The sequence below is a fragment of the Brachionichthys hirsutus genome, chromosome 19 (genome assembly GCF_040956055.1).
Source record: "Brachionichthys hirsutus isolate HB-005 chromosome 19, CSIRO-AGI_Bhir_v1, whole genome shotgun sequence".
Lineage (NCBI taxonomy): Eukaryota > Metazoa > Chordata > Actinopteri > Lophiiformes > Brachionichthyidae > Brachionichthys > Brachionichthys hirsutus.
Window position 1 is genome coordinate 101,124 of NC_090915.1, and position 17,977 is coordinate 119,100.

General features: G+C 49.2%; 1 protein-coding gene across 1 annotated transcript in view; it reads left to right on the top strand.

Annotated features, from left to right (window-relative positions):
• LOC137908236 (WD repeat-containing protein 7) overlaps nucleotides 1-17,977 on the top strand; it is a 142,839-nt gene that overhangs the window by 31,444 nt on the left and 93,418 nt on the right. The window contains 3 exon segments of the mRNA XM_068752611.1: nucleotides 11,015-11,248; nucleotides 11,402-11,695; nucleotides 17,055-17,251. Of these exon segments, the coding sequence (XP_068608712.1) occupies nucleotides 11,015-11,248; nucleotides 11,402-11,695; nucleotides 17,055-17,251 (725 nt within the window).

A 17,977-nucleotide genomic window follows, 5' to 3' on the forward strand; every position in this document is an offset into this window, starting at 1 on the left:
TGTTGGCTCGTATAAGTATTTAGTAACTGTGTTATACCTAAACCCAGCTCTATCAAGGGTAAAGACGTGGAGATTGTTGGCTCGTATAAGTATTTAGTAACTGTGTTATACCTAAACCCAGCTCTATCAACGGTAAAGACATGGAGATCGTTGGCTCGTATAAGTATTTAGGAACTGTGTTATACCTAAACCCAGCTCTATCAAGGGTAAAGACATGGAGATCGTTGGCTCGTATAAGTATTTAGGAACTGTGTTATACCTAAACCCAGCTCTATCAACGGTAAAGACGTGGAGATCGTTGGCTCGTATAAGTATTTAGTAACTGTGTTATACCTAAACCCAGCTCTATCAACGGTAAAGACGTGGAGATTGTTGGCTCGTATAAGTATTTAGGAACTGTGTTATACCTAAACCCAGCTCTATCAACGGTAAAGACGTGGAGATCGTTGGCTCGTATAAGTATTTAGGAACTGTGTTGTACCTAAACCCAGCTCTATCAACGGTAAAGACGTGGAGATCGTTGGCTCGTATAAGTATTTAGGAACTGTGTTATACCTAAACCCAGCTCTATCAAGGGTAAAGACGTGGAGATCGTTGGCTCGTATAAGTATTTAGTAACTGTGTTATACCTAAAGCCAGCTCTATCAAGGGTAAAGACATGGAGATTGTTGGCTCGTATAAGTATTTAGTAACTGTGTTATACCTAAACCCAGCTCTATCAAGGGTAAAGACATGGAGATTGTTGGCTCGTATAAGTATTTAGTAACTGTGTTATACCTAAACCCAGCTCTATCAAGGGTAAAGACGTGGAGATCGTTGGCTCGTATAAGTATTTAGTAACTGTGTTATACCTAAACCCAGCTCTATTAATGGTAAAGACGTGGAGGTTGTTGGCTCGTATAAGTATTTAGTAACTGTGTTGTACCTAAACCCAGCTCTATCAACGGTAAAGACGTGGAGATCGTTGGCTCGTATAAGTATTTAGGAACTGTGTTCGATTCCAAACTCGAGTTTGATGTAAACACTGAGAACATTGTTGAACGACAAAGGATCTACTTACTGAGGAAGTTGAAGTCTTTTAACGTCTGTGACAAAATGCTGACTATTTTCTATCAGTCTTTTATTGAGAGTCTCTTGACGTTTTCTTTTGTTTGTTGGTTTGATGGTTTGTGTGTCAAAGACAAAAACAGTTTAAATAGCTTAGTTAAAATCTGCTCCAAAATAATCTGAGTTCTGCAGAGAGATCTGCGCTCCTTCTGGGAAAAACAGGTGGTCAATAAGGCCAAATGTATCATTTCCCAACATAACCACATCCTGAGCTCCAAGTTTACCTTACTGCCCTCAGGTCGCCGCTTTATCGCCCCCTGTAGGAGAACTAACCGTTACTCCAAGTCGTTCGTTCCTTCTGCCATTAGGCTGTTAAACTCTTCTACATGTGCATTATAATCATCTTTACTGAGCACTGTCAATATACTGGGTGTCTTTTTTTAAATTTGCTTTATTTATTTATCTATCATGTTTGTGAACGTTTGTATGGTCTGGTAGACTGCCTGAACTGAATTGTCCTTTGGGATAAATAAAGTTGTCTGAACTGAGCTGAGCACAGCTCGGTAGGAACGGAGATCGACCGGTAAATGCGGAGCTTCACCTTCCGGCTCAGCTTCCTGGTCACCATGACGGATCAGTCGCGGTGCCGACGTCTATCGCTTTCTATCTGTGTGTTTAACACACACTAAAACCTTTTTGCCCATTTTCGCCGGAACCTTACCACCAAAAATAAACTTTATGCAGGGAAGGTGCCGTAGGGCGTGGACGAGCAGAACGCAGACAAGATGTGCAGACGCACGCACATCTTGTGCACATTTGTGTGCACAAGCAGGCGAGCGGGCGCCCGCTGTGACGTCACGGCGGGCGTGATTTCCTCCAGACGTGTTTCAGGAGGTGATTATAGACCTACACAAACTACGAAGGATTGACTGGATGCTTTATTTAGCTGTTTTGGGTGGATGAGGACCCAAAATCACCAGAATAGTGTAGAAACATGGGAAAAGTGAGTTTATAATAATATTCAAGATTCAAGATACTTTATTATCATTATGCGAACATAATAAAATCGTGAGAATTGTGAAAATATGGGACCTTTAATACTTTTTCATTGTTTTCGTCATTGGATATGCCCTTTGCGCCCCCCCCCCCCCCATGTGTGGTGTATTCTGTATGAAGAGTTTATTTATTATGGTATACCTGTAAACACAAAAATGAAGGGGGCCAGCGAGTTCGTGTGCTTGTATGCACATGTGTGTTTTGGACTCCAGCGGTGTTTGCTCGGAGGGCCCTGCAGGACGATGACCTTTAATACGTATTGCCCAGGAGCTATAGGACATCCTGTGTGTGTGTGTGTCAGTGCGTGCACAGGTAATAAATAGAATTTAAATGTCACATTTTCAAAAAGAGGACAGCCATAAAACACTTTGCTACCTGCTGCTCTGAGGAGATTCAGTCAGAAACCTCTGAGTGACCTCCAAAGCAGGCGTGTGTGTGTGTGTGTGTGTGTGTGTGTGTTCCTTCACCCTGAGGAACCATTTGGCATCAGGTCAGTCATGAAAGGTCGCTTCAGCAGTGGGCGATTTCTCTGTGTAACGCTGCGGTTTGCCTTTAGGTGGCAGTTTTGTTCTTCCAAAACAGCACACATGGGCTTCTCACGCACACATCCACAAGAACGCATGGATGGGGTACACACGAGGCTTTCTGTGTTCATAGGGAACATGTCCGTGAACTCTCTTTATCATGTTGCAGTGAAAATGGTCGGCCGGTCGTCTCTGGGAGGTTTGACCAGGAATCAAACACCTCGTGGAACGCATTAATAACATAACGGCTTTGTTGCAACTGATTTCACACGCACCTTCTTTTGTTATGCACACAAATGATGCATTTGCTGGAGTTTTTACGCCCTCACCATTTTCAGACACACACACACACACACACGCGTGCACACAGACACACAGGAGCTAATGGTGCAATAGGCTGCAAGAACAGTGTTCTCAAAAGCAGAAGGTGCAACACAAAAAAATTAAAGCTTTGATTCACAACAATTATAGTTAAAATACAGAGAACATGCCAAAATCTGAAGCATGTCAGATACACACAATGAGAAATCCTCGGTGAGTCATACAAGTAGCAACAGCAGCTACGTCCGTGTCCATGTATGAGAGCAGCTACGGCTACAGGAAATGTTTCTTTTAGATGCAGCTGCTTCATCTTGTTTGAACGTCGGTGTGATTCTAAAGCAGAAGTTCACCTGAGACGGTTTGTTCAACTGCGACATTCACAAATGATTTTGCTAATTAAATATTGGCCGGATTCAAGATTCTTTATTGACATTATGCGAACATAATAAAATCTTGCGAAGGCCCACGGCTCAAGCCACTCATCGGAACAAAAACAAAAACAAAAATCTCTCTTAAATTCACTATTCACTATTTATTCACAGTACACAAAACCAGATTTCAGTGAGTATTTGTTGTGGCGTGGTTTCATGTCTCCCCTCAAAATGTATGCCAAACAAACAACCGTTCCAGAGATTCTGACTTTAGTCACAGCCGACCAATTCATGGGGAAAACGTGACTGCTGGTGCAGAAGGAAGTGGCTGGGAAGGTTTAGAAACTGCAGTCGCCCCGTCTACGGCCGCTTAATCTGCCTCGCGGGTCACAGGTCTGCTGGAGCCGATACCAGCTGGGTACACCCTGAACGCGTCGCCAGCGCATTACAGGGCCAGGCGTAGAAAGAAAGCCACTCACACACGCACATCTACTGATATTTCTATATTCTGCTTAACCTGCATGTTTCTGGAGGTGGGAGGGAGCCGGAGAACCCAGAGAGAACCCACGCAGACACGGGGAGAACCCCGAGAGAACCCACCCAGACACGGAGAGAACCCGGAGAGAGCCCACGCAGACACGGGGAGAACCCGGAGAGAACCCACGCAGACACGGGGAGAACCCGGAGAGAACCCACGCAGACACGGGGAGAACCCGGAGAGAACCCACGCAGACACGGGGAGAACCCGGAGAGAACCCACGCAGACACGGGGAGAACCCCGAGAGAACCCACGCAGACACGGGGAGAACCCCGAGAGAACCCACGCAGACACGGGGAGAACCCCGAGAGAACCCACGCAGACACGGGGAGAACCCCGGGAGAACCCACGCAGACATGGGGAGAACCCACGCAGACACGGGGAGAACCCGGAGAGAACCCACGCAGACACGGGGAGAGCCCGGAGAGAACCCACGCAGACACGGGGAGAACCCAGAGAGAACCCACGCAGACACGGGGAGAACCCCGAGAGAACCCACGCAGACACGGGGAGAACCCCGAGAGAACCCACGCAGACACGGGGAGAACCCCGGGAGAACCCACGCAGACATGGGGAGAACCCAGAGAGAACCCACGCAGACACGGAGAGAACCCGGAGAGAACCCACGCAGACACGGGGAGAACCCGGAGAGAACCCACGCAGACACGGGGAGAACCCGGAGAGAACCCACGCAGACACGGGGAGAACCCGAAGAGAACCCACGCAGACACGGAGAGAACCCAGAGAGAACCCACGCAGACACGGGGAGAACCCGGAGAGAACCCACGCAGACACGGGGAGAACCCGAAGAGAACCCACGCAGACACGGAGAGAACCCAGAGAGAACCCACGCAGACACGGGGAGAACCCGGAGAGAACCCACGCAGACACGGGGAGAACCCGGAGAGAACCCACGCAGACACGGGGAGAACCCGGAGAGAACCCACGCAGACACGGGGAGAACCCGGAGAGAACCCACGCAGACACGGAGAGAACCCGGAGAGAACCCACGCAGACACGGGGAGAACCCGGAGAGAACCCACGCAGACACGGGGAGAACCCGGAGAGAACCCACGCAGACACGGGGAGAACATACAAACTCCGTACAGAAAGGAATCAAACCCAGAAACGTCTTGCCCCACAGCAAGAAGGTTCCCATCATTCTCCCTCCCGATGATGAATATATTTATATGTCTTCTACCCTGAGCCATTTTAGGCTAGCAAAATGTCCAGGAAGAAGGTGGGTCATGGGCCCCAGATTGAGGAGTAGCTGAACCAGTTTGTTTTGGGGCGTTTGGAGCCTGGTTTTCAGGGACACTTTTGTGTCCTTAGTACATAAATCAACAACATTTAACAATACAAATAAAAATAAAACCAATATTAAATTACTTACTTGATGCAAAACAAATAATAACAATAAAATTAAAAAAAATTACACCACAGATGCAAAATAACAATAAATTACAAAGATACGTAATATGTCCTCGGGAGACGCTAACAGGATCACAGCCGTTAGCTCATTAGCATGTATCCAAACAGCTTTGTGCAGGTGTGTCTGGTAATACAATTACCATCGAGCAGCCTGTCAGTACTGGTGGCTATGAGAGCTAATGGTGTGTCTAGTTTGTGATTTAATAGATTATTAACTGAAAGCACTCTCTTCAGTAGTTTTGTTCTTTAAAGAAATATATTCTGATCGTTTCATTTCACAAGTCGCCGTTACTGCGTGTCTCAGTATCGCTGCTCTGTCGTGTCGAAATCTGGAGTCGGAGCAGCAATTCTGTTTGAGTAACAGTTTATTTAATGACATTTATTTTACAGTAACATTTACACAGCATTCATAGGCATTATATAGGGTTAATGAACACTTGCTATTTAAAGGAGACATATGAAAAACTCACTTTCCCATGTTTCTACTCTATTCTGGTGATTTTGGGTCCATATCAACCCAAAAGCAGCGAAATAAACCAAACAGTCAATCCTGCAGCATCTGTGTGAGACAGAAATGAGGGACGCTGTCCTGCAGCATCTGTGTGAGACAGAAATGAGGGACGCTGTCCTGCAGCATCTGTGTGAGACAGAAATGAGGGACGCTGTCCTGCAGCATCTGTGTGAGACAGAAATGAGGGACGCTGTCCTGCAGCATCTGTGTGAGACAGAAATGAGGGACGCTGTCCTGCAGCATCTGTTTGAGACAGAAATGAGGGACGCTGTCCTGCAGCATCTGTTTGAGACAGAAATGAGGGACGCTGTCCTGCAGCATCTGTGTGAGACAGAAATGAGGGACGCTGTCCTGCAGCATCTGTTTGAGACAGAAATGAGGGACGCTGTCCTGCAGCATCTGTTTGAGACAGACATGAGGGACGCTGTCCTGCAGCATCTGTGTGAGACAGAAATGAGGGACGCTGTCCTGCAGCATCTGTGTGAGACAGAAATGAGGGACGCTGTCCTGCAGCATCTGTGTGAGACAGACATGAGGGACGCTGTCCTGCAGCATCTGTTTGAGACAGGAATGAGGGACGCTGTCCTGCAGCATCTGTGTGAGACAGAAATGAGGGACGCTGTCCTGCAGCATCTGTTTGAGACAGAAAAGAGGGACGCTGTCCTGCAGCATCTGTTTGAGACAGAAATGAGGGACGCTGTCCTGCAGCATCTGTTTGAGACAGAAATGAGGGACGCTGTCCTGCAGCATCTGTTTGAGACAGAAATGAGGGACGCTGTCCTGCAGCATCTGTTTGAGACAGAAATGAGGGACGCTGTCCTGCAGCATCTGTTTGAGACAGAAATGAGGGACGCTGTCCTGCAGCATCTGTTTGAGACAGAAATGAGGGACGCTGTCCTGCAGCATCTGTGTGAGACAGAAATGAGGGACGCTGTCCTGCAGCATCTGTGTGAGACAGAAATGAGGGACGCTGTAGGTTTGTGAGGATTTCAATGTAAAATAACTTGCAACAGCTTACAGGACAAAACGTTCCTAAAAGTCAAACATTCTGCAAAAAATAGTTCAGCATGTTTAACATCTTCATAAGTCAGCGGGTAATAACAAGAACTAACATGGCACAGGTCATTTCTGCTTTTTGATGCAGCCTCATGGTAGTACTGTTAGCAGGAGCTAACGTAGCATTGCCAGTTTCTCCCTTGTGCCGGGATAAATGTAGAGTTGTCAGGAATGGCATCCGGCGTTAAAAATTTGCCACCAAATATTCAGCAAAGCAGTGCGAATAAGAAAGTCGAGGCCCGGGTTAACAACGACCGCTAGCAGCATTGTTAACTCGCAGGACACGACTGGAAATAGGATTACTGTGGGTCGAAGACAGAGACGAAGAGGAGGAGGAAGAGATGGGTGAGGACATGAGAGTGGCTGGTGTTGGGGAGGACGACGCAAAGGACAGGGTGGCTGTTCAGCTCCAGGTTGTTGCTGCTACACCAGGACACCAGCCGGTCCACCTCCCTCCTGTAGGCAGACTCATCACCGTCCGAGATGAGCCCGATGAGGGTGGTGTCGTCCGCAAACTTAATCAGTTTAACGGACTGATGGCTGGAGGTGCAGCAGTTGGTGTACAGGGAGAAGAGCCAGGGGGAAAGTACACAGCCCTGGGGGGATCCGGTGCTGATAGTCAGGGTGTCCGAGACCGTAGACCAGCCGCAGATGCTGCCTCCGCTCCGTCAGGAAGTCGGTGATCCACCAGCAGAGGGAGTCGGGCACGTCGAGCTGGAGCAGCTTGTCCTGGAGCAGTCCCGGGAGGATGGTGTTGAAAGCTGAGCTGAAGTCCACAAACAGGATCCTGGCGTAGGTTCCTGGGGAGTCCAGATGCTGCAGGATGAAGTGGAGGGCCAGATTGACTGCGTCGTCTACAGACCTGTTGGCTCGGCAGGCGAACTGCAGCGGGTCCAGGAGGGGGGCGGTGAGGGTCTTCAGATGGTGGAGAACCAGGCGCTCAAAAGACTTCCTGACTACAGATGTCAGCGCTATCGGTCTGTAGTCATTAAGTCCTGTGATCCTTGGCTTCTTGGGGACAGGGACAATGGTGGAGGACTTGAAGCAGGCTGGAACATGACAGGACTCCAGGGAGGGGTTAAAGATGTCTGTGAAGACTGGAGTCAGCTCACTGGGACAGTGTTTCAGGGTGGGGGGGGAAACATTGTCCGGCCCCGCAGCTTTACGGGGGTTCAGCTTCGTGAACTGTCTGTGCACATCCTGCTCCTGGATGCAGAGGACAGTGGGGGTGGGGGGAGAGTCTATGGAGGCATTTGGCGGTTTGCCCTTGATGTTGTGGGTGGAGGAGGGGGTGACTGGAGGGGTGTGGGGGGCTGGTTGGTCAAAGCGGCAGTAGTGCATGTTTAAGCGCTGGGCAAGCGGCAGGTCGTTCAGAGCTCGGGGGGCTTTGGGCTTGTCGTTGGTAATGCCCCCCCCCAGGGTCGTTAGCAGAGAACTGCTGCTGGAGTCTGCGTGAATATACTGATTTAGCATTCTTCAGCTCCCTGCTAAACCTGTACTTCACCTCCTTGTAGCTGTCTCTGTCTCCGCTCCTCTTTCTCACGTCTGATCTGGCTGAGCTTCGGCGTGAACCAGGCCTTGTCGTTAGCGTAGCTCACCCTGCTGCGCGTTGGTACGATGCGCTCCTCATTGTAGCTGATCCATGAGGTCACCGTGTCCGTGTCCTCGTCCAGGTTGTCCGTAGCAGCCCTAAATATGTCCCAGTCTGTCGTCTCCAAACACGAGCGGAGCTCCTCAACAGCCTCACCAGTCCAGATCTTGGATGTGCTTGCTACTGGTTTAGCAAGCTTCAGTCTCTGTATGCTGGGATGAAGTGGATGACCACGTGGTCTGATAGTCCGAGGGCAGCATGTGGTACAGCGCGATAGGCCCCGCCCACCGTCGTGTAGCAATGGTCCAGCGTGTTCTCCTCTCTGGTGGGGCATTTAATAAACTGTCTGTATTTGGGTAGTTCCTGGCTCAGATTTCCCTTGTTAAAGTCACCAAGAACAATAACAAGAGAATCAGGGAAAGTCCGCCCCAAACATAAAATCTTTTCCGCGAGTGCACGTTTGAGCCTCGTGCACGTCGGCGGCCGGCGGGATGTAAACAGCTGCCAGGATGAATGAAGCGAACTCACGCGGAGAGTAAAAGGGTTTACAGTGAATGAAGAAGTACTCCAGAGCAGGAGAACCGTGTTGGATCGCAGTCACGTCGGAGCACCAGCCGTTGTTAATCTAGAAGCAGAGCCCGCCGCCTTTGGCCTTACCGGAGAGCAGCGGGTCACGATCCGCGCGTAAGAGGCAGAAATCCTCCAGCTGGAGCGCGCTGTCCGGGATCTGTGCGCTGAGCCACGTCTCCGTAAAGCACAAAACACAAGAGGAGGAAAAGTCCTTATTTCTCCTCATCAGCAGCGCCAGCTCGTCCAGCTTGTTGCTGAGAGAGCGGACGTTGGAGAGGAATATTCCAGGTAAAGGCGTACGGAATCCGCGCCTGCGGAGTCGGACGAGAGCGCCGGCACGCTTCCCTCTTCTCCGGCGTCTCACTCGTTTCACCAAAGCATGGACTAATTCTGCAGCAGAAACTAAAAAAATGGGTAAAAGGTCCGTGGGAGTCGTTGATCTAAAGTTTAGAAGCTCTTCACGGGTGTAAGAGCACGCAGACGCACAATTAACGTTAAAAAACAGACAACACAGAACGCACGAGAGCACCAGGGCGACCGTAGGAGGCGCCATCCGGAATCTCTGCGCATACGAGGGGAAGCAGTGGAGCGTGTGGAGAACATTAAATTCCTGGGCATCCACATCTCCTCTGACCTCTCCTGGACACTCAACACCAGACACCTGGTGAAGAAGGCCCAGCAACGGCTCTTCTTCCTCAGGAAGCTGAAGCGGGCTGGACTCTCCTCTGTGCTGCTTGAAGACTTCTACCGGGCCACGATAGAGAGCATCCTGTGTCTCAGTGCGACCGTGTGGGACGGCAGCTGCACGGCGCAGGACAGGAAGGACCTATCCCGGGTGGTGAGGACAGCTCAGGGGATTGTGGGTCACCGTCTGCCTGATTTGGACTCTGTTTACACCTCCAGAGTCCAGAGGAGGGCCAGACGCATCGCCACAGACCCCACCCACCCGGGCCACAAACTGTTTGTCCCGCCCACAGACCCCACCCACCCGGGCCACAGACTGTTTGTCCCGCCCCCATCAGGGAAGCGGTTCAGGACACTAAGAAGCAGCACAGCGAGGCTCAGGAACAGCTTCTTCCCCCGAGCTGTGAAAGCAGTTGTTCCCTTGTAGCGATCTGGGACGCTTTATGCCGGTCCTGTTGCTGCTGCTGCTATTTTGCACTCCTGCCTGTGATTCACACTCTCTTTATATATACAGTAGTCCCTCGATATAATGCGGTTCATCTTCCGCGACTTCGCTGCTTCGCGGAGTTTTAGTGCAATATTTCAGATTTTATTTTTTGCACTTGAACGAAGACGAAGGGGCGCGGTCGGAGGAACTGTGAAATACGCGCTAGTCGCTATTAATCGTTTCTCATGTGTTCAACCTCGTAGGTTGATCATTAAAATTAAATTCGTTATTTCTAGAAGCTATCATTTTTATTTGTTAAGCGTTTGTTTAATAGCGCTCTTATTCTCTGTAAAAAGAGGCTTTTATTTTGTAGGAGCATAAACGTCACGTCCCTTTTGGGTTTTGTTTCTTCCTGTTGATACATGTAGCCGCTGCCGTTCCGCTGTGCTAAGCTATCCAATAAAGCAGCATGAGAGGCTAAAGACAGCACGAGTAGAATATTTGTTCTTCTGCACTCCAAGCGGCTCTTTCCTCGACCTGCACGCCTTAACATTATTAACAGGAAAACGTTTACTGTACGTACTATATATTTATATTCCTCAAACAAATGTTTAGTTCTGAAAAGGTTTTGATCTTTGGTTTCATTCTATAATACTGAAACAATCTATTCAGATTAATGCCTGACTGTTAAACGTGTATAAAGTGTGTGGTGAGGGGTTTTACAGCCCTAAAACATGTATGTACATGTATAATAATTAAAAATAAAAATGACTACATTGCGGATTTCACTTATTGCGGGTTATTTTTAGAACGTAACCCCCGCGGAAAATGAGGGACTACTGTATCCTTTAAGCCTTATTTTTGAAATTGTGCTCTCTCCCTTTCAGGGCAATCTGCCGAAATACTCCCACAATGCCCTAGTTGTCCAGGCAATGAAGACCAACCTGACGGACCCTGACATGCACGTGCTGTTCTTTGACGTGGAGGCAGTGATCATCCAGCTGCTGACTGAGGAGGCCCAGAGACCGAACCCCATGCTGGTGTCACCTGAGACGCTGCAGAAGAGTCAGGCTGGGGCCGACAAAGGGGGGTCTTTCCTGGCTAATAAGATCTTCAAACAGGTCCGTAGACACAAGACAATCACAGATCTAAACAATCAGCACCAGTACTTTACAAATAAGATTGTAATATTTCAACGTGCAGTGAATGATTGTGTTACGCGTTTCTGTGTTATTTTACCCTCTTTTTTTCTTATTTTTCATCTAAACTACCAGGTCAAAGAGACAATGAAGGAGACCATCAAAGAGCACCTTTTGGATGAAGATGAGGAGGAGGAGGAGGAGCTGAGGAGGCGTGAGGAGAAGTCCAAGTCTCTCAGTCTGCTGGAGTACAACCTGACGATGGACACAGCCAAACTCTTCATGTCCTGCCTCCATGCCTGGGGTCTCAACGAGCAGCTGGACGGAATCTGTCTGGACCGACTGGGCATGCTCAGACCACACTGCCCCATCTCCTTCGGCCTTATCTCCAGAGGAGGTCACATGTCCCTCATGCTGCCCACCTTCAAGGTAACTGATATCCGGCTTTCAGGATCACGCTGATCAGTGTTTGTCTCTAACTGTGGCAAGTGAAACTGTTCTATCTTCATGCTCTGCTGCTGGTCTGTTATCAAAGATGAGCGCTCACTGTTAAATCAGACCTATTGGAAACGCATAGAAAAATATTTTGAAATATTACAAAATGCCAAAATGCCAAAGTTGGAACACTGTAAAAACAGCATTGCATTTTAGTTAAAACCCCCCAACAATAAATAATCCTATAATGGTTTCACACAGCTCAACAGCGATGCCAATGCAAGAGAACAATCCGTATCTGACGAATTAACCTGTGGTAATTTTAGTTACGGTATCAATTTAATTTATTGTTTTACTTTCATGAATTTAGCAGCTTTACGACAATTTATTTTCTTGTTTAGTTTGTTTTATGTTCGGGGGTTACGTTCTATGAATAACCCGCAATAGGCCAAATCCGAGAAGTAGTCCGCTTTATTTTTACAATGATCATACATGTTTTAAAGGTCCCATATTATGAAGAACGTACTTTTCCCATGTTTCTACACTATTGTGGTGATTTTGGGTCCTTATCAACCCCAAAACAGCAAAATAAACCATCCAGTCAATTCTTGATGGTCAATTTGGGTAGTGCCCGAAAGAAGAAGGCGTACAAGCGGCTGAAATGAGCTTCCTCCGTAGGCTGGCTGGGCTCTTCCTCAGAGAGCGGGTGAGACGCTCGGTCATCCGGGCAAAGTAGAGCCGCTGCTCGCGCGGAGCGCTAGCAGGTGAGGTGGCTCGGGCGTCTTATTTAGGAAGCGTCCTTCACGTCCCTTTACCATGCTAGCGTTGCTGCACGCGTGCTCGCTATGAAAGTACTTTTGCTTCCGGGTTTAGAGCATTTCTGACGGAGCTGTTTGAGACAGAAATGAGAAATGAGTGGAAAAAGGGTAGAATGTATCACCTTTTAGGCTTTAAAACCCCTCACCACATACTTTAAAACCAAAAGGACTCCACCCCTGCGCCCTCTAATTGGCTATCCAATAGTCGCTTGTCAGTCAAAACACTGAACCCGACGCGTTATTTTCTTCCATCAAGAAGTTTGTGTGAGAGGACAGATGTTTGGTAAGTTAGCAAAGAACGTTAAAACATGAAATTAGCCCCAAATGGACAGCACGGTGCATGCGGCTTCTGCTCAGAGCCCGGGATGCAGCCTACAGAGCAGGAGACCGGCTGGCCTATAGCAGGGCACAAAGTGAACTAAAAAGAGGCATCAAGCGGGCAAAGCACAGATACAAGCAGCGCATTGAGGAGCACTTTGAGAACAATAACCCACGTGACATGTGGAAAGGCATCAGGGCTGTGACGGACTACAAACGCAGGGAGCAGCACGCCAGCCACGACTCCACCCTGCCTGACACCCTGAACAGATTCTTCTCACGCTTCGACTCTCCGAGCAGCAGAAGGTCTGTGGATCTGCCCCAGCCTGAGGTGCAGCATCAGCCGCTCGTCCTGCAGCTGCACCAGGTCTCCTCAGCCTGAGGAGGATCAACACCAACAAGGCTGCGGGACCAGATGGCGTGTCAGGCCGGACACTGAAGACGTGTGCTGACCAACTGGCCGGGGTTTTCCTGGACATCTTCAACCTGTCCCTGCAGCTGTCCACCGTCCCTGCCTGCCTTAAGTCCTCCGTCATTGTGCCGGTACCCAATAAATCATGCATCTCCTGCCTCAACGATTACCGCCCTGTTGCTCTGACTCCCGTGGTGATGAAGTGCTTCGAGAGGATCCTCCTTAAACACATCAAGGACGCCGTCCCTGCTGGTTTGGACAGCCTGCAGTTCACCTACAGGGGGAACCGCTCCACGGAGGACGCCGTCTCGCTGACACTGCACTCGGCCCTGACTCACCTGGAGCAGCCTAACACCTACGTCAGGATGCTGTTTGTGGACTTCAGTTCAGCTTTTAACACCGTCCCACCGGACATGCTGGCTCTGAAGCTCCACAGCCTGGGACTGTCTCCACCGCTCTGCTCCTGGGTCAGGGACTTCCTCAGCAACCGGCCCCAGGTGGTGAGGATAGGAGACACCACATCCTCCCCTCTGATCCTGAACACTGGGACCCCCCAGGGTTGCGTTCTCAGCCCTGCTCTGCATCCACTCCACAAACATGGTTGTGAAGTTTGCTGACGACACCACCGTGGTGGGTCACATCTCCAACAACGATGAGACCCACTACAGAGAGGAGGTCCAGAACCTGATGCTGTGGTGCTCGAGTAACAGCCTTGTTCTGAACACCAGCAAGACCAAGGAGGTCATAGTGGACTACAGGAGGTCCAGGAAGACTGAACACGCCCCCCTGTGCATACGAGGGGAAGCAGTGGAGCGTGTGGAGAACATTAAATTCCTGGGCATCCACATCTCCTCTGACCTCTCCTGGACACTCAACACCAGACACCTGGTGAAGAAGGCCCAGCAACGGCTCTTCTTCCTCAGGAAGCTGAAGCGGGCTGGACTCTCCTCTGTGCTGCTTGAAGACTTCTACCGGGCCACGATAGAGAGCATCCTGTGTCTCAGTGCGACCGTGTGGTACGGCAGCCGCACGGCGCAGGACAAGGTTCCGTTTATGTTCCGGACAAGGTTCCGTTTATGTCCACCATTTGTTCTCGTCCCTCTAGGTACGATTCCATCCAGTTTACTGATGTGCTATCAAAACCAATCGCCCCTAGTTTATTCAATAGGATTGAATGGTTAACGGTGTCAAAGGCCTTCTGGAGGTCCAGCATGACCATGCCGCAGTACTTGCCCGAGTCTACTTCACGCTTAATGTAGTCGGTCAGATATATGAGGCATGTGTCAGTGGAGTGGGATGTTCTGAAGCCTGATTGGAATTCAAAGAGCAGGCTATGCTCGGCGAGGTAGCGGTTGATTTGCTCCTGGATTATTCTCTCCATAACCTTTGAGATGGAACAAAGGATGGAAACAGGGCGGTAGTTGCCAGGTTCTAATTTGTTTCCTTTTTTATACAGAGGGATAACCCGCGCCGTCTTGAATTCCTGTGGGACGTGGCACTGATTGATGGATACATTTATCAGATGGGTTACCACGGGGGCGATAGAGACAGCTGCGTCTCTGAGGAACCGGGTGGGTATGTGGTTGAGGCCTGTGGCCTTGTTAGGTTGAAGGGCAATTACCGTATTTTCCGGATTATAAGTCGCGGTTTTTTTCATAGTTTGGTCGGGGGTGCGACTTATAAATCGGAGCGACTTATATATGTTTTTTTTTACAAAATCTGTGAGCGCAGAGACAGTAGCCTACACATTTCTATAACAGGTGTTACAGGGAACTCTGTGACCCGTCAGAATCTGTCGCGGTTTCTGGAGGTTCAGAGTTATCTGTCACACCTGTTATCTAAAAACACAAATTGGAAGGGCTGAATGAAAATGGCGCCGAAAAGAAAGTCATATTCCGCGGCTTACAAGCTTCAGATAGTGAAATATGGAGCCGAAAACGGCAATCGAGCAGCAGAAAGAAAGTTTGGAGTGAGCGAAAAACTTGTAAGGGACTGGCGAAAAGCGGAGGTTACGCTTACTGAAATGAAGAAAACAAAGAAAGCTAATCGCGGGCGACAAGCTAGGTGGCCGCAGTTGGAGGAACGAGTTCACGCATGGGTGCTTGAACAACGTGCTGCTGGGAGAGGTTTGTCAACGGTGCAGTTGCGTCTCCGCGCCCAGGTGGTTGCCAGGGAGGTGAATATAAACGGCTTTGCGGGAGGACCTTCTTGGTGTTACCGCTTCATGCAGCGCAAACGCCTCTCTATCAGAGCTAGGACGACACTGTCCCAAAAACTGCCAGCGGACTTCCAAGCCAAGGTTGACAGTTTCCGCGCGTTCATTGAAAAGCATGTAAGTGATCACAACGTGACACCGGATCATATTATTAACATGGACGAGGTCCCCCTCACTTTTGACATCCCCATGGGCCGAAGTGTTGCAGAGAAAGGGCAAAAAAGTGTGAATATCGTTACAACTGGTCATGAGAGATCACACTTCACAGTGGTGCTGGCATGTTGTGGAGACGGATCAAAACTGCCACCGATGGTCATTTTCAAACGAAAAACCATGCCAAAAATCCAATCCTCCTCAGTTGAAGTCGCCGTGAACGAGAAAGGGTGGATTGATCAATAAATGATGAACTTGTGGCTTACAAAGTGCTACAATAAGCGACCGGATGGCTTCTTTAGAGCACGCAAAGCTCTGCTTGTGATGGATAGCATGAGAGCGCACATCACACCACAGTTAAAAAATAAATTAAAATTTTTCAACTCCATACCTGCCATCATCCCTGGAGGCTTAACCAAAATACTCCAGCCACTTGATATCTCCGTGAATAGGAGCTTTAAGTCAGTTTTGCGTAACCTGTGGGAGCAGTGGATGACGGATGGAGAGCACAGCTTCACGGCAACCGGGAGAATGCGCCATGCAACTTTCCTGGAAGTCATTGAATGGATCGACAAAGCATGGGCTTCAGTGACAACCGCAACCATCCTATCGGGATTCAGAAAGGCTGGAATAATTGGAACTGCAACTGACAACGAGTCTGATGTAAGCGACGTAGAAGAGGAAGCGGCGTCTTGTCTACCTGCCGAGTTGGGGGAGTTGTTCAAAAGTGACACCGAGGATGAAGATTTCCTTGGATTTCGTGATTCGGAGTAAAACCTGATATTTTGGTAAACGTGTTAGCATGTTCTTTGTGCTATATGTTGTTTGGTGTTGGATTTTATCAAATAAATTTTCCCCAAAAATGCGACTTATCCTCCAGTGCGACCTATATATGTTTTTTTCTTCTTAATTATGCATTTTTTGGCTGGTGCGACCTACAATCCGGAGCGACGTATAATCCAAAAAATACGGTAGTTGTTTTAGCACATCAACGGTATTTACAGGTGTGAAAGAGAAAGTGTCCTTTTTAGCACCTAGCTTCTCATAGTGAGTTTGGATGTGGTCAGAACCATACAGACCTGAATGTGGGGGGAGTTTGCTGACCAACAGGGGGCAATAGTGGTGAAAAAGCTGTTAAAACAATTAGCTAGCACCAACCTGTCGGTCTGGAGCGAACCACTTGAGTTAATGCAGATATTACTGGTTTTACTGGTACATGTTCACTGAACTACCAAGTGCCTTAATATGTAATAGTGCACATCTATAGTTCAGTGTTGTGTAGGCCACATAAAAACTTAAAGGCGTGAAGAAGCACCACCAGTTTAGTGGGATCCCTGTCCTCTTGGTAGGTGGTGTCGGTTTCAAACACACACTCTGTTCACAGTCTGGCTGGACCTTCTAACATCCCTGTTTGATTTGTTGGCCTCTGTTTTCTAGGAGTCTTTGCTGCGACAGTTATCCCTAGCAACGGGTCTGAAGCTGACTCTGACAGACATCGTGGGGAAAGGGACCTATGGCGTGTCGAGGGCGGTCACCACGCAGCACCTGCTGTCCGTCATTTCACTGGCAAACACCCTGATGGGCATGACCAATGCAACATTTGTTGGCGAGCACATGAAGAAGGCACCGGCCAGGTACCCACAAATTACAGTCAGAATATGCTTTCCTATTCTACTTTTGCCACATCAGCCACCTTTAGTGCATCTCTGTCCTTCAAGGTAGCGTGGATCATCGCCATGTCGTGTTGCTCGGTGAGATCGGAAACACAAACACCATTTTCATGTTTGCCTATACTTCCCTTCTTCATTTAGATTGTAAAACACTTGCGCTTCTTACCCCCACTATCAGTACAAATGTTTGCTTTATTGGGTGCCATAATGGGGGTAAAAGTTTTTAGTTAAATCTTTTGAGGAGCAGGTCTGTTCAGGATTTGTCCTTGGATCTGTCATCCTTGTCTGAGTGCGACCGTGTGGTACGGCAGCTGCACGGCGCAGGACAGGAAGGACCTATCCCGGGTGGTGAGGACAGCTCAGGGGATTGTGGGTCACCGTCTGCCTGACCTGGACTCTGTTTACACCTCCAGAGTCCAGAGGAGGGCCAGACGCATCGCCACAGACCCCACCCACCCGGGCCACAGACTGTTTGTCCCGCCCACAGACCCCACCCACCCGGGCCACAGACTGTTTGTCCCGCCCCCATCAGGGAGGTGGTTCAGGACAATAAGAAGCAGCACAGCGAGGCTCAGGAACAGCTTCTTCCCCCGAGCTGTGAAAGCAGTCGTTCCCTTGTAGCGATCTGGGACTCGGAATGAACGCTCTGAACGCTCTGTGCCTGTCCTGCTGGGGACGCTCTGTGCCTGT